This window comes from Leptosomus discolor, chromosome 8 (genome assembly GCF_034619465.1).
Source record: "Leptosomus discolor isolate bLepDis1 chromosome 8, bLepDis1.hap2, whole genome shotgun sequence".
Lineage (NCBI taxonomy): Eukaryota > Metazoa > Chordata > Aves > Leptosomiformes > Leptosomidae > Leptosomus > Leptosomus discolor.
Window position 1 is genome coordinate 39,513,755 of NC_141398.1, and position 24,660 is coordinate 39,538,414.

At 54.9% G+C, this 24,660-nt stretch overlaps 2 protein-coding genes across 3 annotated transcripts; both read left to right on the forward strand.

The window, feature by feature from the left end:
* The first annotated feature begins 819 nt into the window (after window positions 1–819).
* Window positions 820–14,318, forward strand: E2F4 (E2F transcription factor 4). 2 transcript variants are annotated; one of them, XM_086469111.1, is made up of 10 exons: window positions 820–978; window positions 2,495–2,604; window positions 3,079–3,240; window positions 3,755–3,798; window positions 6,215–6,276; window positions 6,667–6,952; window positions 7,998–8,186; window positions 9,365–9,412; window positions 12,012–12,056; window positions 12,401–14,318. In XM_086469111.1, the coding sequence occupies exons 1-10, from the start codon at window positions 832–834 to the stop codon at window positions 12,514–12,516; spliced, it is 1,209 nt and encodes a 402-aa protein (XP_086325237.1). In that variant the 5' UTR covers window positions 820–831; the 3' UTR covers window positions 12,517–14,318. The 2 variants fall into 2 exon arrangements, with proteins under 2 accessions (XP_086325237.1, XP_086325238.1); XM_086469112.1 differs by having other exon boundaries at window positions 6,667–6,946.
* A 686-nt stretch (window positions 14,319–15,004) lies between these two features.
* Window positions 15,005–23,059, forward strand: ELMO3 (engulfment and cell motility 3). Its single transcript, XM_086469614.1, has 20 exons — window positions 15,005–15,082; window positions 15,157–15,197; window positions 15,317–15,389; window positions 15,467–15,517; window positions 16,000–16,169; window positions 17,017–17,116; window positions 17,221–17,372; window positions 18,136–18,214; window positions 18,847–18,897; window positions 19,245–19,367; window positions 19,544–19,675; window positions 19,944–20,048; window positions 20,594–20,702; window positions 20,925–21,061; window positions 21,153–21,316; window positions 21,415–21,527; window positions 21,774–21,878; window positions 22,223–22,305; window positions 22,564–22,644; window positions 22,847–23,059. The coding sequence occupies exons 1-20, from the start codon at window positions 15,005–15,007 to the stop codon at window positions 23,057–23,059; spliced, it is 2,160 nt and encodes a 719-aa protein (XP_086325740.1).
* Window positions 23,060–24,660: the final 1,601 nt, after the last annotated feature.

Genomic DNA, 24,660 nt, shown 5'->3' on the forward strand with positions numbered 1-24,660 from the left:
AGCAGGGCTGCGCGGAGGAAACCGGCGGCCGTTTCCTCAGCCGGAGCAGCGGCGCTCCTCAGGGCCTCATTGTGTTCCCGCAGCCACGCTCAGGACGTCAGGAGCGGAGGGGAGGGGACACACACACACACACACGAAGGCGTCGTGGCTGCCGTGGAAGCCGCCACACCGCCCCCCCCCCCCCCCCCCCCCGCTTCCCCCTGGGCACACACAGCCGTGCCCGGCTGTGCCCCGGGGTGTCCCTGACGGACGCCGGCCTAGGCCAGCGGGAGCCGGGAGCAGCCGGGAGAGGGTCCACCTGCCTCAGCCCGACCTGATGGCGAGAGCGCGTCGAAGCAGGACGGAACCTTCCCGGTTGGGAGGGACCTGGAGGCGCCCCCCCGCCCCGCCAAACCGGGGAGGATTCGCCCCCAGTGCGGAGGGTCTTGGGGCAGAGAAAGCGGCCACGGGTAGCACCAAACCCGGGCGGTGCGAGGGCTCAGAGCTGCCACGGCCGTCCGTGGGACGGGAAGTTTAACTTTGGGACCACCGGACGGCCAGGGGATGGCGGCGCACCCCGCTTCCTCCCCCCCGCAGAGGCAGGCTGCCGCCCGGGGCCGCCCACAGCGGGAAGCACCGATCCCCGCGCCCAAGGAGGCTCCGCACTGCAGCGGGTCCCACCGGGGGGCGGAGGTGCGGGGAGGCCCCAGGCCCGGCCCCGGCCCCGGCCCCGATCGCTGCGGGTCCCCTCAGGGAGCGCCCATTGTGCTGCCGCGCCCGCCCAGGAAATTCCCGTCGTGCCCCGCGGGCCGGAAGCGGAAGCGCGGCGGGGCTGGAGCCGGTGGCGGGCAGATGGCGGAGTGTGGGCCGCAGCCCCCCGGGGGTGGGAGCGGGGTTGCGGGGGCGCCGAGCCGGCACGAGAAGAGCCTGGGGCTGCTGACCACCAAGTTCGTGTCGCTGCTGCAGGAGGCCAAGGACGGTGTGCTCGACCTCAAGCTGGTGCGGGGGCTGCCGGCGGGTGGTGGAGGGCGCCGCCGCACCGGGGTGGGCTCTGCGGGGATCTCCTGCCGCGGACCTTCTGGTGGGGGTGGGGAGTGGTGGGAAGCAGAGCTCTGGCGGGCCCAGTCCTCCCGGGAACCGAAGGAGGTTTCGAGGGGGGAGTCGGGGCACGTCAGCGCCCGGTGGAGCGGGTGCGGGCAAAGCGGGGTTCCCGGGAGGGGCAGAAGGGGGTCTGCGCTTGCCGCCCTAGCGCTCCCTGCCGCAGCTTCCTTCCGAGCAGTTCTCCCCGCCGTGTCGGTCTGTCCCAGCCGCTCTGCTTTCTCCAGGGAAGAGGAGGCAGCGGACCTTGCCTAGCACTGCAGGCGTTCGTGTACTTCAGCTGGAGCCCCGTTCGGCCATCCTGTTCTCTTCTGCCGCCTTGTCCCGCACCAAGGTGCTGCCTGATCACTGGCACCATAATAATCCAGCCCTGAGACCTATAGGAACAGCTGCCTATAGAAACTGTTCTTCCCTGCTGCACGTTGCCCCCTTGGCACACAGTGGGAAGGAGAGTGTGGTCTCATTCATCTCTGCCAAAGGTTGTCCCTGATGCCTTTAGGTGGCAGAGAATTGCCCTCTGAGCGTGCCTTGCTTCTGCATTTTGAAGACCTTCACCTAGAGGAAGTGACTCTGTCTCTGTGGGCATGTACAGCGCTTAAACCTAGGCTTTTTCTGTAGGTGAATGTGCCAAATTGTCATCTCTTTGGATTTGGCCAATATTTTGCTGCTTTGAACGTCCGCTAAGTGCATTCATATTTGATCAGTTGTGTGGTGTAGGGTCTCCAAAGTCCCAGTCCCTTACTGATAGGTGAAGGAACTGGCATTGTTGGTCCTGGTTGTGCTGGTGCAGTGCACGTTAACTCTTGCCATGCTGCATTGCCAAGCACAGTCCGGTGTGTCTTGAAACCCAAGCAGTGTGAGCAAGGCAGGAAAGTCCCAGGGCTGCTCAAGAGCTCCTGTCTTACAGCCGTGCTTCCTCCCCTCCTGGCGTCATGTCTTTCAGAGGAATCTGCCTCTTGAAAAGGTGTTTCAGGTGGCATCAGACCGGATTTAGAAAAGACCTTTTCAATGTTGACTTCACTAAACTGTTGTCAGTCATGCCAAGAGCTCTCTGCGTTCCTCTTCCCATCCCCATCTCTTTTGCCCCCAAGGAGTGCTGAATTTTTAGGCTGCCAGACTAGTATCTTCTAGCCCTGCTTTGCTGCTGAGGAATGGTGATTTTTGGACGCACCACGAGCAGGCTGGCTGGAATTTGGTTTGTGCTTAGTGGAGAGGTTACGGGGTAAGAAAAGGAACGGAGGGTCAGCGGCTTCTCATAGACGTAATGATATTGAGAACATGGCTTTGTAATTTGAGGCGCTGGGACATGAGAGGTATGAGGTGGCGAGCAGAGTGCTTGGCCAGGAATTAATCTGAGAGGCAGGAAGGAGTGAAACTTGACTGAGAGTTGGGAGTTAAGTGTCTAACCTTTTTGCAGGCTGCGGATACCTTGGCTGTGAGACAGAAGCGACGGATCTACGATATCACGAATGTCCTGGAAGGCATTGGGTTGATCGAGAAGAAATCCAAGAACAGTATCCAGTGGAAGTGAGTGACAGGGAAGGTCTAAATCGTTCACGGGTCCCTTCTAGTTCAGGTCTAAGTGACACTGGGGTTAAAATGCCCTGCTGAGAGCGAGGTTCCTGAGTGGGCTGTGCATGCTTGTGCTTCCCCAGCTGGGCTATGCTTATGGTAGTGACGAGGAAAGCTGAAGTAGGTATGGCATGTCTCTCTTATAGCGTAGCTAGTATTTTGATACAAACTTTCCAGCACTTTGGGCTAGAAAAGATGCCCGTCATGGCGCTGGAGATGGGGGAGAGCCCTGCCAGTCTGCGGGATGTAGGAAGATGTACCAATCGTTGCAGTGCTGGAAGGTGGGGACCTAGAGTGGGCAGAAATTAGGCTCTGGCATTCACGTGTGACAGGGGTGGCAATAAGGGAGGTGGCAGCCTCTCCAAGAAGTTGGGGCTGGTCTGGGCACCTGCAGAGGCTGATGAATGTCACTCCTTTTACTTTGCCCAGAGGGGTGGGCCCTGGCTGCAACACGCGTGAAATAGCTCACAAGCTTATTGAGCTGAAGGCAGACATAGAGGACCTGGAGCAGCGGGAACAGGAACTGGAGCAGCAGAAGATGTGGGTTCAGCAGAGCATCAAAAACGTGACAGAAGACGTGCAGAACAGTCGATATCCTTTGTGTGAACTGATTACTCTGTCTCCATGTTTGCTTGCTGGGCTGGAAAGCAGAGACCTGAGGGCTGGGTTGGTGCTGCCCTGCTCAGGGCAGAGGGGTGGTGGTGACCTGTTGCTGCTAGAGGAGCTAAACTGAAAGGGTCAGGAGGCAGTGCCTGGCTTTGAAATTAGGGTAACTCTGTCCAGCATGGGAACCAGCTTTCTCTGTGATGCATGGCTTTTTGAAGTCAAAACCACTGTAATGTTTACCATGATGAGAAAAGTGCTCCTCTCAGAGTCACAGGTGCCACTTTCTTGAGTGTAGAGCTGCTCTTGTGGCTTGCCTGTTGTCGGATGTCAGCTCTGACGAGTCTGGAGCTTGCAGACCTCGCTTGCAGCCCACAGTTCGGTGTGGCGTGGAGAACCTTCTGGGAATGGCATTTCCTGTGCTCAGGAAGGAAGCGCCAGGTGCCCTTTGAGTTCTCTGTCTGCGCAGGGAGCTGCAGTCTTTCTCCTTAACCTGGGGAACATTAGCCTATGTGACACATGAAGATATCTGCAAGTGCTTCACAGGTAAGGAGATGGTGCTCCATCATAAAGGTGCGATGCTGCAGTCCTATCGGTCTGTCCTTCCTCCAAGAAGGAGAAGGCAGCGGACCACGAGCTGCCTGACAGCATCAAGTTAAATGTAGCGTGAGCTCTGATGCCATCCTGGGTTTGTGTACCAGTGAGTTGTGGCTTCATTGACACCGTTGGAGGCGGCAGGTGGTTTCTTGTGTTTCAAGGAACGTAGCTGCTGTTCCTGAGGAAGCCTTTTTGCCAAGTGTCACTGCATGGGTGTGTTGTGTTAAAGCCCTTGATTTTAAGGGCTTGGGTGGACAATATTGTAATAATAGGAAGCAAATTTTATTGCATGGTAGAAATCTGGGTGTAAGCAGGAAAATAGCACCAAAAATGGTCCCTCAGCTGCATCATGCCCTCTGCCAACAAGGATGCAAGCGGGAGGTAATGAGGAGCAGGGCAGAAGGGAACACGCTGCCTGCTGTGACTCACTGCCTTGCATACAGCCTTCCTAAAGCTGTGAGGTGCCTGGATAAAAAGCTGTGTGTTCTGTCTCCGTGGGGCAAAAGTGAAGAAAACCCACAGGAGTCTCTGTTTCTTCTCTGCTGTCAATTTTAATAGCTGTAGAACAAAAAAAAAAATTTAAAAAACCCCCGGTGGCCAGCATGCAATACGGCAGCCTGCAGTACAGAAACTGTTCTCAGTTGTAGCGGTGTGGAGTCGCAGCATCTTTCTGCTTCGGCGCGCACCCAACCTCTCCTGACCCTGGGCAACCTGCATCTGCTTGTTTGCAGCAGAGATTGAAGCTAATTATCCTGACCTCCCCTAGCCATGCGTAACCTCACCCTTGTCTGACTCTCTCCTCTCTTCCAAGCACCATTCTCACCTTACGATTCATCAGCTCTTCTATTTTTCATCTTTGCCTTGCGTGCGTTCCTTGTTCACGGGGCTTCACTGTGCTCAAGTTCCTGCTGGTAACTTGTGAGTCACCGCCCCCTTTGCTTCACTGTTTCTTCTGATTTAAGCTAGCACTTTTTGGGGGCAGGGATTGTGTTTTCAATTTGACAGTGCTTGGGGCCAGATAACTCGTAACAGTCTGGAAGAGTTTACTGGAGACCAGCAGACAGCTTATTGCTTGGTTGATTGAGTGTTTTGCATTTCGTTGCACCTGTTTTTGTAAACTGGTTTGCATCTGCAGTCAGACCTCACCAAAATGCGCAGAGGTTAGATCAAAGAATACATTAGTTTTTAGTGACTGGGAAACATAATTTTCCCATCTGTTGCTGGTATGCGTTTTGCACTTGCGGAATCAAAAGGGAAGTGGGAACGCGCCGCATGCTGTTTTGTAAAAGTATTTGGGACGCAGCTATCAAGGGAGACAGAAACACAGCACCTGTGTTTGAAACTAACAGGTCTTAAAGCTCAAGCTTGTGACTGTGAGCTTTATTATGCATTTTTAATGTCTCATAGCATACTTAAATGCGGATTTGTTAAAGGAATTCCACCTTATTGACAAATCCTGTGGGAATTTTAATCCCTATACCCTTTGCTGATGTGACTTTTGATTGCCTGCCTGAAATTAAAGGATGTGCTCTTCTGCTGTCCACTGTCTCATTGCTCTGGGCATCTTCTGTGTTAATTATCGAGTGAAGCTTAATGCAGAATACTGGTGAAGTGTAAATAGTAACCACGCTAAAGCTTAAACATTCAAACTGAAAGCTGCTAACTGCTTGGTTTGAATATGTCTAATGTTCACAGCGCTGGTGTTTCTCTAAACTCTGATATGGACTGGAAGCTGCTCACCTGTGACTGTTATTAGGGGCACAGTTCTTAAGGAGCTGCAGGACTTGAAGAGGAAGGATGCTGTGAGCCTGGCTACTAGCCCCACGTGTTGGGCTCTGTGCAGGGCACAATACAGCTAGCACCAGGCAGCTCTCTTGCCAGTAGAGACTGGGGAGTGTTGGTTTCAGGTATTTGTACTCCAGCATGAGGTTGCCATGCTGCTGGCAGCCTGGCTCCTGAGCCTAGTTTGACACTGTCTCTCCACTGGCAGCGAGTTGTATGCTCTTTTGTTTATAATTCACATCTAAAAGCTTGTGACAGCAGGATGAAGGATCCTTCCCTTAGGATTCAGGTCTTCTTAATTAAGCCAGACCCTCTGAGGGAAAGAAAGGGTGATCCTGTTAAGGATGCTGCTAAAAAACTTCAGGGTTGCTTTGTGAGAAACTTCACATGTTCTTTGTGCCCTGGGCAATGGGCGCTTTGAGATCCCTATGGTATGCTTAGCAGCTCAGATGGGTGTAAATGGCAGGCCTTCAGGGAAGGGAGCACAGGAGACAGGGGGCTTTGAGGAGGGGCTCTTAATCAGTGCTTAATGATCATCAGAACAGCTTGTGCCTGCTGAGTGCTGACCAGTCTGGTTTTGCAGGAGACACCCTCCTTGCGATTCGAGCCCCGTCAGGCACGCGTTTGGAGGTTCCTATCCCTGAGGTGAGTGATAAATGTGTGGGTGTCCCTGAGGTGAGTGATAAATGTGTAGGCAGAGTGCGAGGGGGGTGTGGGGGGTGTGGGGGGTGTGTGCATGTGTCAGTGTGTGTCACTGGGTTGACCAAGCTGGGAGTTGGCAGTCAGGGCATTTGAGGGGCATCGGAGGAACCGGTAACCCAAGGAAGGCTCCAGGTATTAGATGATTGCCGGGAAATTCTGTTATTTGGAAGTACGTGAATAATTGCAGGAGCACCAGGGGAGAGGATAGTCCTGGGAGTCAGGGGAATTGTGTGCAGGACTGTCTGGACAGCATGTCTTGCCTCTGGGAAATCCCTGTTCTGTTTGAAAAGGGCATTTAATATGTGGTTGTATTTTGCTTTTGACTTTTCTCAGGGCCTAAATGGGCAGAAGAAATATCAGATCCATCTGAAGAGCACAAGTGGTCCCATTGATGTTCTCTTAGTAAACAAAGATGCTTGGAGTTCTCCTCCTGTCGTACTACCTGTCCCTCCCCCCGACGACCTCATTCAGTGCCAGGCAGTTGCACCCTCGAAACCACAGATACCACCGCTCACCCACTTCCAGGAGGCATCTGTTCCCAGCAGCACCCAGCCCTCTACGCCGACACCTAGCAGCACTCAGGACCACAGCCCTCCCGCACAGAAAGCTGCCAGCACAGGTGAGGGGGGGGCTGCAGGAAACGGGAAAGGAGTGGTGGCTGACCTGCAGTACGTTCCTTGGCCTGGCTGGGGCTGGCACTGGTTGTGGTCAGCTCCTGGCAAAGGAGGCAACTCTGCATTTTCTTTTGTCTGGATTGGTGGGACTGGCTGTGTTAATGGAAGTAAGACACTTGGCTGGAGAGGGTGGTGTTAGCCTGCAGGAGCAGTGTGGTGGGGGAGACACTGCTCATGCAGATGAGCAGAAGTTTGTGAGAGGGTCTTTCTGAGTCTAGTGTTGAACTTTTGGGTTGAAAAAAAGACTGTCAGAAATACTACAATGGTTGGTTGTGGCTTTGTCCAGCCAAATTTTGAAAGCCTCCAGCGGTGGAGATCCCCAGCTTCCTTGGTGAGCTCTTCCAGGGCTGCAGTGCCCTCTTAGTGAATTCTTTTTCCCCTGATGTCTGGATCCTTTGAGCTGCATCTCATGCCCATTGTGCATATTACGTTGTTTGGCACCGCTGAGAAGTTCTTAATTTTTGTAACTGCCTTTCAGGTAGCTGCAAGCTGCTGTTGGATTGCCCGTAGACTTCTCTTTGCCTGACTGAACAAGCCCAGCTCCCTCCACCTCTCCATGTAGGCCATGTGCCCTAGACCCCTGGGCAACCTGGTAGTGCTCAGCTGCATCTTCTCCCCACCTTTCTTGAACAGGGGGATGGCCAGAGCTGGACACAGTATTCCAAGTGCAGTCTCAGCTGCGAGCAGGGGGTTTGTACTTCCCTCAATGTGCTGGTCACCCTTCTCCTGTGTAGCTTACTACCTGGCTTGTGTTAATTGCTGTGGGAGCTTGTTCTTGGCTTGTGTGCAGCCTGGCACCACCAAGACTGCTCTCCAGCAGAACTGCAGCAGGACCTGGGAGTTTTTGCTGGGTGAAAGCAAGAAGCCTTCTTCCTGTGTAGCTGTTTGTGCTTGGCCAGTGTTGCCAGCAAGGGTTCAGTCCGCACTGCAGCCGCTTGCTTTGGGGCTGGTGGGAGATGACGTTGCTGTGTGCTCTGTGGCTCTTTCCAGAATGTGATGTCTCGGCAGCAGAGTCCAAGAGGAGTGGGGACTTTGACCCCCTCGGCAACGCGTCCGCGTCGGCTGGCCAGCCTGGGTTAGATACCCAGCCACTCCAGTCCTCTGCCTCACTGGACAGCAGCTCCGTCCTCCCCAGCCCCTCTACCTCCTTTGAGCCGATCAAGCCCGACGCCGCAGGAAGTGAGTATGCACCCTTGTTTCATGTGTTACTCCAAAACCATGCTGCTTGGAGCGAGGGAAAGGCTGCCGGGCCTGGAGGAGGGAGCTGAACTCCGTTCTACCTTTGCTGTCAGCCAGACTCTGCAAGGGATGAGTAGGCGTTTCCCTGTGAGGGTGCTGGGGAACCTGGTGAGAAGGTGACTGTGTCATGTCTAGTCTCCTGATGCTTTCTGTGACGTCAGTCCTCGAAAATCTGCGAGGGACGCTCGCATGACACACGTCTCTGCTGTTACGTGTAGGATTATTCCCTTTTGGTAGTGCAAGGTCCAGTTTTTGAAACTACATGAAGCTATAGAATTTCCAGCCATCACTGAGAGCACCTTTGTAACTCTTGGGGGTTTTCCCTTTATTAGGATATCTCTTGTCTCTTCTTTTCCTCCTTTGCTCAGGAATACTTCATCTGGTTTTAGTGATCTTGTGGTCTTAACGATCTCGCAGTGTATATTCGGGCAGCATTTTGGTGTGCTTGGTGAGGTGAAATGGGCTTTAAAAAAGGATCAGGATCATTTGAGCTTTATGCCAGGAAATGGCAGGCTGGCCCAAGGAGAGAAAAGCATCATCTAGGTAAGACACACTGCTTTAGTGTTTTGAAGCCTACCTTCACTGCAGAAACACTCTAGGTTAGAGGGTTATGGTTAGAAGTGGAAATATTACTCCAATGTAGCTCACACAGTGCTTTTTTCACACTTCTGCTGCTAGAGAGAAGCACGAACTGTCTGTCTTCACCTTGGAGTAGTCTTGATTGTGGGGTTAGGCCTGTGTTGTGCATACAGTGTACCGTATCCCAGTGGGCACGTGCTGATTCTCTAAAGGCACGCCCTCATCCTACATAAGAGGTGTGTACCGAAGCTGATGCCGTGTGAGGCTTACTTATAGACAGTTACTCTGTAGCTGCTGACTGTGATAACGTGTTCATGCCCCAGGGCTCCTACAGACTTAATTTAAAGTAGTCAACCGTAAGTATTGTATTTCTTATCATTTTCAGCAGAAATATGTGACATGGGGTGTGGGAGCAGAATTTCTGGATGGCACAGGACGATTTGGGTGCTTAAGGAGTACAGTAGGACTGTAGGTGATTGTGCTGTAAAGCTTTTCAGACTATTTAATGATGCAAACCATTTGGATTGTTATATTTGCAGTACTGGAACTTCCCAAAGAGCTGTCAGAGATGTTTGATCCAACAAGAGGTATGTTCACTCCCTGCCCACAGCTTTGCTCTGTGCCCATCCACCCCCAGAAGTGGGACAGCTTGTTTTATTCACTCCCTTTTGGATTATTTTGGCATCGTGGTTTTGTAAGGTGCTTGTGGTCGTTGGTGGCTGCTGGCTCTCTACTCGTAGGTAGGCACTTTTAAATTAGATTACTGGTTTCTGTATGTCTTTTTCTGCCTTCATGTTGCCAGCAACGTCTGTTAGAGTTTGCCCCACAGCGTGCAGACGAGGGCTTTCCTGTCCCCATGCCAATACTGATCTGTGCTCTGGCTTCCCATGCTCCTTCTCCATCTTGTCTGCACCACGTAAAAGAAAAATCCCTGTTAGTCCTCTTTCAGCTGTAGCCTGCCCGAGGCTAATCCAAGCAAATAATCTAGGGAGACAGTCTTCTCTCTTTGAACTACCCCTCAGTGCTTTTGGTGGTGCTAGTAATTTTGGAGCAGTAGGGGAGGAGATGCTGTTCCTTGTGTTAGGAGTTCTGCCTCTGCCCCAGGAATGTCTGGCTATTGCTGCCTAATGGTGGGACAGACTCTGGGCTAAGGGCAGGAGAGGGGAAGGAGTTCGGTCCTACGTTAGGAAACTCTTTTTATCTGTGTATTTATTTCTCTTCAATGCTGGCAGAATACTTCCTAGCCCCACAGCCAGGCAGAGCCAAGTACACACAAGCACTTTTGTGGTGGTGACAGGATGTGTACAACAACAGTCCCTCGTTCTGCGCTCTGGCAGGTGCTTTGTGTAGGCGCTGCCTTTGTGTAAAACCCCCCAGTCCCAAATACACGTGTGAGCCTCTCATCTGTGTGTTAGGAGCTGCAATCAGCCTGGAGAACACCTTTCCTCCTTGCCCAGCGCCCACTGCTGTAGATAGTAGCTGAAGTCTTGGTAATGACCGAGTAAATTTGACTTTGCAACATGAGATACAAACTGCTGCGAGGCCCCAGCCTGAGTAGAAGATCAGCTTAACCCAAACTGTGGCTATGTGGACACTATTAAAAAGGAGATGTTTGCTGTCTCTGGTAATATATGGTGTTTCATCTTGCCAATTTGGAGGGTGAAGGTAGAGATCCAGGAGCGAAGGACAATGCAACATTGCAAAGTCAGATTTTTAACTGTGATCCACTATTGAGTTGCGAACGAAAGCAGCATTCTGCAAAACAGTCGACAGCTGCTGAGGCAAAGCTCAGGACTGTGGAAAAAAGAAAAAGCAACACTGCAGAGCTCAGAGAAATGGGCCTTGCAGCATGCTCCATGCAGCCTCTTTCATCCCCGTGTGATCCCAGTAATGTTCCCCTGGCACTGGTGGCTGCTTCAAGGCTATGCAGTTTAAGCTGCAAGAGCCTAGACTTCTTCCTTGGTGTTTTGTGTTGGAATTACTTTTTCTGCATGGCTTTCTCTCTCTTTTACGTGGGTGCTTGATAACTGCTTGTTTTAGACTCGTATCCTGGAAAAAACCTGAATGTCAACGCACACACACGTACACACCCTGCTATATTACCAGCCCTGATCTAAGAATGCAGGTTCTGCAATGAGTTGCTATTTATTGAAGCTGGTATTAGTCCTGTCTAGTCGCTTAGTGTTGAAATTATCTCATCTCATGACGCTGAATTAAGCAGGTAGGCTCCTGTCCTCTAGGAGACAGCCTGCTGTGGGTAAGTGTCTTGAAAATGGGCTGATCCAAGTTTCTTTTGTGAAAGCTTATTTCAGTTGTGGGTAATATCTCATCAGCCCAGTTAGACTGAGTTAGATAGTCACTATCTTAACTTGGTGAAGTGAGAGTAGTATTCAGAAAGTTGTTTTCAAACACTTAGTTTCTTACAGAAAAAGGATTGACTTGCACGTGCTTTGTCCGTGTGCTTGTCTGTCTGTTCAGGTGCCTCATGAGCCTGCTAGCCAAGAGTAACAATGCTGGAGGAAGGAGTGACGTTTCAGGGTGTCTAAGAGGGAGAAATATTTTCTTTTTTCCAGTTTTGTGTGAGCAGTAGAGGGGAGAGCAGAGTGAATGGCCCATTAAGGGAGGATATGCAGAGCTCAGGTGTTCATTCTGTTTGGCAGCAGGCAGCCAGCAAATCTGCCAGGGCCTGTGGCTGGATTAGCCACAGCACAGCCGTGGGCCAAGGGGAGCAAATTAGGGGGACAAAGGACACAAATCTGGAGGTTCTACTGCTCCTGGAACAGCTCATTTGTTTTTTGATTTTTCCCCCCACTCTTAGCAAAGTTGGTGGGTAATTGAGGACTGTGAATATGTCAGGCTTTTTCAGCTCCAGAAGAGTTTCTTTTGGAGGAGTTTGCATTCCAGCGCAGCGCTGAGGCACAGCCCGGCATCGTAAGGAGACTGGCCTGTGGTTGAACTAAAGCAGGGGAAAACCTCCTGCAGAATTTTTGGATTGAATTGTCTGATACCTATTTCCCTTTGCCCATGGCAGGAGCCTCCTTTGGCCACTGCCTGCTGCACACGCTGTGCCTTAGCAAGAGAAAGGGATAACAAGGGTGAGGAGCACCCTGGGAAGGGTGGGGAACTGCACTGGAGCAGAGCAGGAAAGCAGAGCGTGTTGCTTAACCATGCTTCTCTTTTCCCCAGAATGTATGAACTCTGAGCTGCTGGAAGAGCTGATGTCATCTGAAGGTGAGTCTTTGAGTCTCCCCCTCATGCTGTGGCCTTTCCAGGGGAGGAAGACCATGCTGTGTGACTTTACCCAGCTGACAGCCTTGTGATTGCAGGCTCACCCTCATCTTTTCTGGGCTCTGGACACAGACTCAGTTCTTACTGTCCTGCCAGTCCCTGAGAGAGGTGTGAGAACCAGGAGAGCCTGGCTCTTCCTCATTGCAAGGCTGATTTGAAGCAACCTCCAAGACTGTTCCTGGGAGGTGGCCTCCTCATGGCTCCGCAGCTCAGTGCCCGTTGGCAGCTCTTGGCTCAGTGCGGGAGTGCTGAGTTTTGTAACCAGCCGTCGGCTTCTCTTTCCCCAGTGTTTGCTCCCTTGCTCCGCCTCTCCCCTCCCCCTGGAGATCACGACTACATCTACAACCTGGATGAGAGCGAAGGCGTCTGTGACCTCTTTGACGTGCCTGTCCTCGACCTCTGACTTATCAGTGCGGCTGTGAGCCTCGCAAACACAGACCGTTTTGTAACTCTTTGGAAAGTGTCTATTTTTGGATTCCTTTTGTGCTAGAGCTCGATGAGTGAGCGATTCAGAGATGCTCTTGTATGGACTCAGAACCAAGAGATGTGGACTTGCAGGCCGGGACCCTCCCCCATAGCTTCTTCCTCTGTTGCACGTGCAAGGTGCGTGTGCAACTCGCCCCACCTCATCTCTCTCTCCACTGGATCCTGGGCCTCACTTCAAAGTGTCTGTGTTTTGAGTGTTCCCAGTTCACCCGTAGAGTTTGCCCATGTGCCTCTCCGAGCTTCCTCAAATCTGCATGCCTTGGTTTTTCCTGCACTCCTAGAGGCACTTTGCACCTCCTAGGTACCAGCTGCTACAAAGGAGCCCTGATGTCGTGGTCAGTTCACAAGCCCGGAGGTAGTTAGCTAGGTTTCGCAATGTGAGCGTTCAGATTGGGGTGGTTATGTCTGAATGACAACAAGGGGAAAAAAAAAACCCTGGCACCGAAGTGCCATTTCTTCCAGTGACTCCAGACCAAGCTAGTATGTTTTACAAGAAAAAGCACTTTTTTTAGCCAGCTGTGCCTCCCAGTGGGACTCGGGAGCTGAGTCTTTCCCTGCTTGTGCAGCAGCAAGAAGGCTGGTTCTGCGTTCACCCATCTGCTGATGCACGAGCCCAGGGGCTCCAGCTCCTTGTACAGCAGCTGTGCTGTTTCTATAGGGCTAAAGAAGAGGTGCCAGTATGTTTTTTTAATATTTTTATTTGTTTTTGCTGGAGTGAAGAGATGTTTGAAAGGATAAGACTGCTCCAGCTGGTGCCTGTAAGGTACTCCAGGTACATCACAGTCTGCTCGTATTTGCAAATAGCTGTCTTTTCCAACCATTGCACTTGAGCCTTCAACTGTCTAAAAGGCGACCAAGGAATAATAATTCAGTAGTACTTTGCTGTGACAAGTTATGTAGGTGTTGTCAAAATAGTGCTTTTTATTTGCCCCCGCCTTTCTCTCTCGGCATCTGCTCAGGATTGGGCTTTCTGTATATTTGAATTTGCTCCTCTAGTGTCCGTACCCACACTCCCAATTCCTGATCCTGTGGCAGGTCGCTACATAGTGTGATGCTTTCTCTGCATCATTTTTCCGCAACATTTTCTTCACTGCTTTCTTCAAACCTCCTTCCACTGTAATGGAAGGTCTGCTGTTGGGTTCGTTAGGGCCATCGGTCTGGACCCTAGGCAGTTTAATTGGAGTAAAACGCCCTGATGGATTTGTGTTGTATTTTGCAAACCCCAACTTTGGTTTTCAGTCAGATCTTGTATTTGAGTGGCTTCAGTTTTGCACATCTTCCTGCCAGTGCAGTGGTAGCAGCTGTCCTGCCTTTCCTGCTCCACAAACTGCCGATGAGAGGGCCAGGCCAGGAGCGTGGCTAGCTGTTGCAGAGAGGTGGCTTGCAGCCATAACCACCTGATGTTGAACTTTGTTTAGCTGCTCACCGCCTGCAAACTGCACAACCAGCTGGAGCGCCAGCAGAAAGGGATGTAAAGTCTTCAATTCTGGAAGCCCGCAGTGGTGAGAAGAGTATATGCTTGGGACTGCATCCCTGAGTTGGCTTCTTGGGCCATCCTGTTCTGTGTGAGACTCCTCCAGAAGAGCTGTTCCTCTCTGCAGCCCTGAAGCACCGGTGTCCTCTTTGGGAAAAGCCTGAAGAATTCAGGAGGAATGATGGGACGCTCTAGTGTGATTGGGCAGCTGCTGCTGGCGAGACAGCCGTGGCGTGGGACCCTGCTGGTGGGGAGTGGGTGGGTGGGTGTGAACTTCCAGCCTGCATGCAGCCAGTCCCTGAACCTTCCCTCCTTTGCGTGGAAGCTGACTGACAGCCCTCAGTCCTGCGCGTGCATTAGCTAGGCTCCATGGCTCTGGCATAGCTCCAGCTCTCCGCGTGGTACCTGGCCCTCACCCTCATTCCAAGTGTTTGTGTTCACCACCAGTTAGACAACCTTCAGAAAAGGATACCTAGAGAAAGATTTACAGTTGCAAATGAACTTTTGATTCATATATAAAGATTATTTTTATACATTTTTGCAAGGAAAGAAAATTGCCTGTAATATTTGTACAGTGTTCTCTGACGTGAATAAACAACAAAACTTTCCAGAGTGAGTTTCCTGCCTTTCCTTGCCCTGCGGAGCCAGGCCCTTTCCCGGCGGGAGGCCCCGGCCTTGCTGCGGAGGTGGGTCCCGCCGAACCCGCGTCAGCTCAGGTGAGGGGGCCGGGCCTGCTCGGGGCTGGCTCCTGCACCGCCATCGACGGTGGTGGCGGTGGTGGTGGCGGCGGCGGCCGCAGGGCCTCAGGGCTGGCAGCAGAGCCCCTCCGGGAGGCGGGGAGGCGGCGGCGGCGGCAGGAGCTGCGACCCGGAACTGCGGGGCGGTGGGGCGGGGAGCTGTGCTGAGCGGTGACGGTGGGGCTGCCGGAGCCATGCCGCCGCCCAAGGACGTGGTGAAGATCGCCATCCAGATGGTGGGAGCCATCCCCCAGCTCATCGAGCTCCAGCAGGTACCGCCCGGCACCCCCCCCCCCCCACCCCCCCGACCCCTGACCCCAGCTCATGGCCGCCCTCTCACTTGCAGACCAAGCCCCTCGCCTCTGTGCTCAAGGACGTCTGTGATGCGTGAGTACTGCACCCGCCGCCCACCACGGGGTCGTGACAGCCCGTGACCAGGCTGCCGCTGGCCCGGCGGTGACCGGCACTAGCCACAGGGTGTTCAGACCAGCCACCCGTCACTGCAGGTGGAGCCTGCCCAACGCCGAGCACTATGCCCTGCAGTACGTGGATGGGCGGCAGACCTACATCACCGAGTCGGTGCGACAACCCCCCAACCTCGCTCTGGCCCCGCCGGTATGCTGCTCACTGGCTCATCGGTTTCTTTTTTCTTACAGAACCGCGGGGAGATTAAGAACGGGAGCATTTTACGGCTGACCACCTCCCCGGTACATCCCTCTGTCCCCCCTGTCTCCTTCTCCGCCGCGTGCTCTGGTGGAATGTCCCCTTCCAATGGGGTGATGCGATGCTCCAAGCCCTCTGCTGCTGCCTCACTTGGTGACTCCTGGCTCATGACGGCTCCTCGCGGTGCCTCAGACCCAGCAGAAATAACACGGGGAGGAGACCTGTCTCAACCTTCATTCTCCCTCGGCAGAGCTTGGGGGGAGTTTGAAGAGAAACTAAGTCATCTTGAGACGCTTTGGATGCGTGGGCCAACTCATCAAACGTTCTTAGCGTCGCACCAGCTTGACCTCCTTCCTCAGCTCCTCCTGGTCTCTGCTGTGGTGATTCTCTCGGTCCAGCTCCTCCCTGGGGCTGCTCTAGCCTGAGCCTCCTTCCAAAACTTGTGCTTAAGCTTTTTCCAGCCTTCTCCAAGCTTCTTGCTGTCTTTCGATGAGCCCCTTTGGCTTGATTCTTTCCTTCCTGGTAGGACCAAGAAGCAGAGCGGTTGTACAGCGGGATCCAGAGCAACAACTCAGATGTGAAGACTGACTCGCTGAAGAAACTTGCAAGCCTCTCCCAAGATGTTACCTTTGCTCAGGAGTTCATCAACAGGAATGGCTTGAAACAAATCTTCTATATTGTGGAAGAAGGGAATGAGTGAGTATCGGGAGAGGACTTCCCTTGCAGTTCTTGACTTTTCTTCTCCCGTGCTAATGCTGTGTGAGTTCTAAGCTGGGCGTTGGAGTGGACTCTGTTCCTGGCTTGTTGATCCCTGTGCTGCGGCATGAAGGGCAGTGCTGGTGGCAGGGCGCTTGGCTCTGCAGACTCCCTACTTGCAGGTACGTGGCTGTGTCCCCGCAAGCTAGTAGCTGGGGAAAGGTCCCCACAGGACTGTGGTCCTGACTCCTCATGAATGTTCCCAGACTTGAACCACCTGTCCCATCGCTGGCTGGGTCATCTGCAGTCCCATGGGTTTTGCTGCCAGCAAACCTGTGGTGATCCTAGCCTCCACAGCTGCTCGTTCTGAATAATCCCCCTGCCCTGAGGTTTTAGCTGCGTGAGGTCTGCAGGCAGCTCCAGAAAGCCCTGGCTGTCAAACTAGTGCCTGCTGGCTGTTCAGGATGTGATGGTGCATCTCCTCTGAGCTCCTATCTCCCAGAGGATGTGGAGCCTAAAACCAGGCAGTGCAGTGCGTGTTTCTTGGAAGCAGGGGGAGGGATTCAGGGTGGCTTGGCTTTCCTGAGGGCTCACCTGCAGTGATCTTTGTACCATGGTAATGCAGCTTCCCAGGAACTGTTGAACTTCCCCCTGCCTCAGCTTCCTGGGGTGACTAAGCAAGAGTCCAATTGCTTACCCAACAGCCTCTCTTTCCGTTCTTCTGCTCACTGCTTCTCTAGCTGTTTCTAATGTACCCACCAACATGCAACTGCACTCCCATCTTATGGTGGTGACTGTGGGGTACCTGGACCCGTCCTCACTGGGATTGGCTCGTTTGTCTCTCCAGTACAGGTGAGATGCTAGCTCACACCCTCAAGGCCTTCATGGAGCTGATGGAGCACGATTTTGTTTCCTGGGAGACTCTTGGCGCAGCCTTCATCAAGAAGGTAAATGCCTTCTGCAGTCTCCACAGCCTGTCCCTCTGGGATTCCTTGTTGCCCTCATCACCCAGACTCAGCCGGCCGTTTACGAATGGTTTTGTGTCTCATAGATAGTGAGTTACGTCAATATGAATGCAGTGGATGCATCTGTCCAGCAGCTCTCCTTGTCTATCTTGGAGAACATGGTACCCAACAGTCGCCTCCTCTTTGAGCTAGTCAAAAAAGAAGTGACGCTGGATCGTCTTCTCACCCATCTGCAGGTGTAAGTGGAGAGGCCAGAGCACCGTTTGCCCCCATCCCAGAGGGGATGAGGCGATGGAGGGGATTTCTCTGCATCTTACTGATCATCCCTGGCAAAACGTTGCATTGTGCCTTCCTAAACAACTTGTGGGTGGGCAGCCTGTCCTGTCCCCGCTGCTGATGGACTGTCCTGGAAACCATCCCATTTCCCGGTCAGATTCCTTCATTCATGGCATGTTTCCTTCAGATATTTTAGTTCTTTAGCTGACCTGCCATTTTTTTTGGCATTGGCTCTTCCTTCACTTTCCCCAGTGTATTTAGGAGTGGTAGTATATTCCCTGCAAGTTGGGGTGATGGTGCTGTAGTGAACAAACAGAGTTTGTTAAATCCCTCAGCGAAGGTGGGTTCTTCATTCCTTCCTCTTCCTTGTACCTCTGCATCCCTTCAGTCTGGAGGTTTTCTTTCTTAGAAAATAGAGAGGCTCATGCCCAGGGTTTCTGCCAGACAGGAGCTTGCCCTGGGTTTTCCTGCAGCTCCAAGATGCTGCACCCATGGGTGTGCACAGAGCAATATCTGATCCATTTGTGGGTGCTCTGCCAGTCACAGCTGTGGGGACCACCTCACCCCTGGCCCTGCTGTCAGCAGCTGCTCACTCATGGCTCTGGCCCCTCTGGGTCCCCCAGCTCTGTGCAGTGAGGTCCTTAGCAGTGAAGTGGGGAGAGGACTCTGCCTTGGGGAGGGCAAGGCCATCCTCAGAGCTGACTCTCCCCATCCTCCTTCTGCAGGACAAACGCCCAGCTGCAGCTGAAGGCGATGGCCCTGCTCATTGCGCTGCTGCTGGCTGCGACCGACACCGAGCGGCGGGTAAGGGGCTGCTCTCTGCCGGTGGGCAGTAGGCATGACCGGGTGATAGCAGGGTGGTGGGCGTTGCAGATCCAAGCACCACGGTGCTGCCCCTGTGCTCTGCCCAGAGGCCTCAGCTGTCTCACACCCCTTGGAGTACTTTTGGGGGGGATGCAAGATCTCAAATGACAGGAAAAGTATCATGGCTGGTGGTGGCACAGCGACCATGATGGCCCAGACCCAGTGCCTGGCACATCTGGGGCCCCCTGTGATGGGGTCTTGGGTAGCTGGGTCCTCCGCTGCAGTGTTTGTGTTCTCTAGGATGGCGGGGCTGTGAGAGGTGCCTGGAGATGTTTAAAGTCAGTGTCCTCACTCTGCCTCTTCTCCTTGACTGACACAACCTGTCCTGGCAGCCGGGTGGGGCAGGATCTGTTTGAGCCCCCCTGGGGTGGGCTAGGGCAGTGGAAGCTGGGGGCAGGCCTCCTGCTCACCAGTGTCACTCCTGAGACTGCTGATTCCTTTCTGTCCCCACCCCACCTGTGGCCTCAAGCCAAGCTTGGCGGGGATGCGGGGCTGCAGAGGGAACACAGGTTTTTTTGGGAGAGAGTGGTGTGTGGAACCAGGGAATGTCTTGCAGCCTTTTCTCTTCCTAGGACATGATGGACTACCTGAGGGAGAAGAACATCAGGCAGTTTATCCACAAGGTGAGAAGCTGGGTTCATCAAGGGTCTGCTCTGTGCTTATCCTCTGCCTTTCCTCCCCAGACCCAGCCCTCGGTGACCATGCCTGGCTGGGTTGCCTGTGTGCCCCACACCCCCTCCTTGATGCCTCCTGTGTGTGCTGCCACGCTGGCACCCACATGCCCAAGGTTGCAACCCTGGCTGCGTGCAATTCAGTGCACCCAGCTCTCGCCCAGCCCTGAGGGGAGCTGTCTGCTTCCTAACACCCCTTGGAGCAGCAGGACCTGCTGGGCTGTGGCTGTTGGGCCCTGGACTTGGAGGAACCAGGAGCAGCAGCCTGGGGGAACCTTCTCACTTGTGGTCTCCTCTAGAACATCATCCACAGCTCCGAGCCACTGGGGGACGAGATGGCCCATTACCTGTACGTGCTGCAGTCTGTCAGTCTCAACCTATGTGAGCGCCGCATGAGGACCTCCATGGATCCCTACTCACAGGTCTGCGAGCACTCTCCTTGCGAGTCTGGTCCTGGTCTTCCACCTGTGGAAGTAAAGGCGGGTGAAGGTTCACCTTTGGGTGAGCCCAGCACGTTTGATTTCATTGTTGGTTTGTCCTGGGAGAACCTGCTTGTGTGGGGCTCACCAGCATCCCTTCCTCTCTTCTCTCCTTCCAGGAACAGCGGGAGCTCCTCCAGTCGCTGCGCCAAACCGCCTTTGAGTCAGAGAGCGAGGCACCTACCACCAACTTCAGCACGGAGCGCCGGCGATCCCTATGCGCCAAGGAGTTCCGCAAACTGGGCTTCATGGTGTGTGTCCCTGCATCCCCTCCCCAGCCCCATGCTGGGTCCGCCACTTGGCGGCACCTTCTGATGGCTGCCCTAAGCCTGGTGGCCCTGTTGATGCTGACGGGCCACCAGGCAGTACCTCGCTTCTGCTCCCTTGGCACTGCTAAACAGTGGGTGCTGCGGAGCTGCCGGGACTCAAAAGGCAAACCCCATGGCTGCATGGGGAGGACTCTGCTGCTGGGAGAAGAATGCAGGAGCTGCTAAATTGCACCCTTTTGTGTCCTCCTAGAACAACAGCAACCCAGCAGAGGACCTCCGCCGTGCCCCGCCGGGACTCCTCGCCCTCGACAACATGGTGTATTTCTCTAGGCACACCCCCAACGCCTACAGCAGGGTGTGTGCTTTCTCCTGGAGAACTCCCCGGTGGAGAGGTGCTGGTGCATCTCCACCTCCTTTTCCTTGCCTTGTGACCTGTCCTTGGCCAAACCCAGGCAAGGATGTCCCTTTTGGGCAGGTGTCCTACTGTTGCCCTGTTGCAGATAGAGCTGAGTCCTTGCTGTGGGTAGGAGCAGCCATTTGGGGGACGGTGGCACTGAAGGGTCCCCATAATTTTTAGTGTTTTGCCCACAGCTTGGTTTCCAGGCCTTGTTCATGTCTGAGCAGACAAGAGCAATTTGGGCAAAACCAGCCAGTGGCTGCAGAGCATTAGCCATGCTCCCACCTGCTCTGCCTGTGACCAGCTCCCGCACTGCACAGGGGAAGGAGGCTGGGGTTGGGTATTTGGGGAGATCTAACTACTTCTGTTAGGGCTGGCTTAACCTGGGAGGGACAGCTCGACTAGGAAGCTCAGAAGGAGCGTGGGATGTCTGAGCCCCACTGTTGGGGCAGCCCTCAGAGTCCATGACCCATGTAACACAAGGCAATGGCTCTCTCCTCCAGTTTGTCCTCGAGAACAGCAGCCGGGAAGACAAACACGAATGCCCCTTCGCTCGAAGCAGCATCCAGCTCACCCTGATCCTCTGTGAGATCCTGCATGTTGGAGAGCCATGTATGTGTGTGCTCCAGCTTGGCCATCTCTCTGCCCTGCTGCCTGCTGGCTGGCAGGAGTGGGGATAAGCTGCCAGGCCAGGGGGCTGCATATGTGGAGCCACCAGGCTCTGGTGTGGCAGGGGAAGGGGAGGGAAGGCTGGGAAATGTCCTGGTTCTCCTGGACACTGAAATCCCCTGGAAAAACTGGGGAGTCTGGCATCATCTGTCCTTCTCATCGCAGGCTCGGAGACGGCTCAGGCTTTTTACCCTATGTTCTTCGGGCAGGATCATTTCTTTGAAGAGCTCTTCTGCATCTGCATCCAGCTGGTGAACAAGACCTGGAAGGAGATGCGTGCTACCCAGGAGGACTTTGACAAGGTGTGAGGAGATGCAGGGGCCATGGGCTGCGCACAAATTCAGGGGCTCTGGGGAGTGCCCCAGACTGGGGGTGACATCCTGGGCCCCGTAGGTGCTGCAGGTGGTGCGGGAGCAGATCACCAGGACCCTGTCCCTCAAGCCCACCTCCCTGGAGCTGTTCAAGACCAGAGTGAATGCACTGAACTACAGCGAGATCCTGAAGCTGCGGCAGACAGAGCGCCTGCACCAGGAGGAGACGCTGGCTGTGCCCGTGCTGTGAGTGGGCTGCAGGCAGGGAGATGCCGTGGAGCTGGGGAGGTCAGCGAACGCCTGCTGAAGCGGCCATGCTCCTCTTCTGCTGGCTTTCGCCCCAGGGAGTTGCGTGAGAGGCTGAAGCCAGAGCTCCTGGACCTGATCCGACAGCAGCGCCTGCTGCACCTCTGCGAGGGCACCCTCTTCCGTAAGATCAGCAGCCGCCGCAGGCAGGGTGAGTGCCAGCCCTGGGCGGGGGTCCCGGGAGGGGGACAGAGGCTTGTCCCTATGTCTTCTGCCACTGTGGAGGTCACAATTAATCTGCGGGGAGTAGCATGCCCAGCTCGCTGAGCTGCTGGCATGGGCTAACCCATGGGGTGGGACCAAGTGGGGTGTGCTGATGAGGCAGCTCTGTCCACCCGGGGAAGGGGACCACATCGAGGGGGAGGCTGAGCATTTCCCGATGGCCCTTCTGCTGCAGATAAGCTCTGGTACTGCCGCCTGTCACCCAACCACAAGGTGCTGCACTATGGGGACGTGGAGGAGGGGGTGCGCTCTCCCCCCATCGAGAGCCTGCCAGAGAAAAGTAGGTGAAGGAGAGAAAGAAGAGGGTGGGAAGAAGGGAGGGGAGCTCTCTGCCCAGCCCAGCTGAGACGTGCCAGGGATGCCTTAAGGGGGGAAGTGCACCTCTGCCTGGTCCCTGTGTGCCTGGCCCAGTGCCTGCTGGTACCATGGGACTGGGAGCTGTGGGAGTTCAGGCTGGGGTGGGCTGGCTCTCCAAAGGGTGCTGCAGAGCAGCTCAAGGCCCCCCTACACCGAGTTGTGGATGGCTGTGAGCCCCCACACTCGGGCTCTGCTGGGCTCTGAGCACCAGGGACCTGGGGGAGAAGAAATGGGAGGGGGCGCTCACAGCTCCTCCACTTGCCCCAGTTCCTGTAGCGGACATGAAGATGCTGCTTGTAGGGAAGGAGTGTCCGCACACAAAGGAGAAGAGCTCTGGGAAGCAGAACAAGGTCAGCACCTCCCACTCCGCCTTGTGCAGGGGACCCAGTGTGCTCCCCTCCCCAGCTGTTTTTGGTGGTGGGTGGCTGGTGGTGGGTTGGGTGGTTTTGTGGATGGTGGCAGGTTTTTGATGTGGCTTGAGACTGGAGACCTCTTGAGTCTTCTGGGACACAGAGGAGGAGGCTGGGATACAGCTCCTGCTCTGAACCCTGCTGGGGCTGGAAAGAGTAGAGCTGAGAAGCCAGCTACCTGCTGTGCTGTCACCGCAGGACGTCCTGGAGCTGGCCTTCTCTGTCGTGTACGATGTAGAGGAATACTGCCTCAACTTCATTGCCCCCACCCGGTACGAGGTGAGCTCCAAGGGCCTGCTGGGGAAGCACGCTGCGTCGAGATGGTCTTGCCAGGGGACAGCAGGCGGGGAAGGGAGTCGTGTGTGCCCCCTGCAGCCCACCTTCCTGGCCTTCCCTGGGCTGGGAGCCACAGAAGTGGGAGAGGGGAGCACTCTGGCTGCCTGGGGCTGGTGCCAGGGATGCCTGTGTTCTGCCTCCCCAGTTCTGCCTCTGGATGGATGGGCTGAACGTGCTTCTGGGCAAGGAGATGACGAGCGAGCGAACGCAGACGGACCTCGATGTCCTGCTGTCCATGGAGCTCAAGCTGCGGCTCCTGGACCTGGAGAACATCAGCATCCCCGACACCCCTCCTCCCGTCCCAAAGCCCCCCAGCAACTTAAATTTCTGCTACGACTTCAGCCACACAGAGCAGTGAGTTCCTCCCTGTGCCCCGTTACCCCCCCACCCCACGTCCCCCAAAATCAAACCCCTTCCTCTAGGCTCTGTCCTCCATCTCCTGCCCAAAGGGCTGCAGGCTTGGGTGTGCACTGCCTGCACCTTGCCCATCCTGGGCTGAACTGCCCACCCTTCCCTGCCTGTGTCCTGCCCTCCTCGAGAGCACGTGGATGAACCACAGAACTTCTGGCTCCTCTTTGGCGGCTGAGTGACCTGACTGCTTTGCTCCCCTGCCATGGGCAGGCGAGACAAAATACTCCAGAAAACCGAACCCTGCTGCCCCCACACCGCAGCCAGGCTTTGGGCAGAGAGGGCAAGGATGTGGGCAGGAATAATGGTACAGGCAGCCCTGGGACAGCCGGAGGGAGGACAGCCCTACAAAGGTACAAATCTGCACTGCCTGGCTCTTGCCATCAACACAGGGGAGCCTTTCTGGCCAAGAAAGCAGTCAGAAAAATGATAAACCACCCCTTTCCACTCAGTTTGGCAAGCAGATAGCATCTCCAGAGCACAGTGTGCCTGCCCAGGCAGGCCCTTCCTGCACTGAAACGTTTTTCTGCTGAGCCTTGTGTGCTCCCGCTTCTGGGAGGGGGGGTGTTTAGGGCACAAGCCCCCTATCCCAGCTCTGTTTCAATCCTGGTGCCTCCCCCTGCCTCAGGCGGGTACTTGCACACTTCAGCCATGCTGCTGCACTACTGCACCACGACAAGCTACCTCCTCCCCGGCCCCCGCAGCTCCCACCCCAGTGCCCCGCACCTCCTCATGCCTACAGCTTCTCCCAGGGGTGTTGTGGTAATGACTGCAGCTGCAGGTCTCCGGGGCTCTGACCGTGCCTCTGAATCCTGTGTAGTGGGACAATAAACACTTGTGGAGAACTCAGGGGCCGTGACTTTTCTGAAGGTTTGGGGAAGTGGTCAGGCTGACTGCAGGGCAAAAAGGGGCGAAAGCGAGCAAGACTGGGACAGTGCTGCAGCTCTGAGTGTGAAGCCTGGAGGATGGCTGGCAGGATGTTTTCATGCCTGCTGAGGTGCAGGCATAGAGTCAAGTCACCTCCAAGGAAGGTGGCCATGGGGCTACGGCTGAGGCCATTTCCAGCCTAGGAAGTCTCAGGAGCACTGCAGGTGGGCCAGCACCTCTTGGGCTCGAAGCCTGGACAGCAGCATCCTGGCCATAAAGAGGCTGTTACAAGGAAAGCCAAAGATGGCAAAGGCATTCTCTGTGAGGCTGCTACCCGACAGGGCCAGGCTCTCCAGCCCCAGCTCTTGCCCCATCCACCTAACCCCCTCCTAGGAGCCAGCGGAGCTCTTGAGGCCAGAGCAACGTGGCTCACTCGGCTTACGTCTGGCTCTTGATAGCCATACAGGACGCTTCCGCGGCCAGAGCGCTGCGGGTGGCATTCTCCTAAGAGCCAAGGGGAGGCCGAAGCACAGGCGGGCCAAGGGGCTGCACTGGGGGGGGGCTGAGACGGCCGGGCTGGCACCGCACCCCAAACCCATGGGCCGCGCCCTGGGGCAAGGCCGCAGAACCCCCGCTCCGGGGGACACAGAAGGCCCGGGGAGGAGGGACTTGGGGAAGCCGCAG

Bases quoted from the DNA above. Each gene is read 5' to 3' on its own strand.
- E2F4 (XM_086469111.1), top strand. From the start codon at position 832: ATGGCGGAGTGTGGGCCGCAGCCCCCCGGGGGTGGGAGCGGGGTTGCG. The intron at 979-2,494 runs GTGCGGGGGCTG...ACCTTTTTGCAG, and splicing joins GTGTGCTCGACCTCAAGCTG to GCTGCGGATACCTTGGCTGT. The intron at 6,277-6,666 runs GTGAGTGATAAA...GACTTTTCTCAG, and splicing joins TGGAGGTTCCTATCCCTGAG to GGCCTAAATGGGCAGAAGAA.
- ELMO3 (XM_086469614.1), top strand. From the start codon at position 15,005: ATGCCGCCGCCCAAGGACGTGGTGAAGATCGCCATCCAGATGGTGGGA. The intron at 15,198-15,316 runs GTGAGTACTGCA...CCGTCACTGCAG, and splicing joins CTCAAGGACGTCTGTGATGC to GTGGAGCCTGCCCAACGCCG. The intron at 19,368-19,543 runs GTCTGCGAGCAC...CTCTCCTTCCAG, and splicing joins CCATGGATCCCTACTCACAG to GAACAGCGGGAGCTCCTCCA.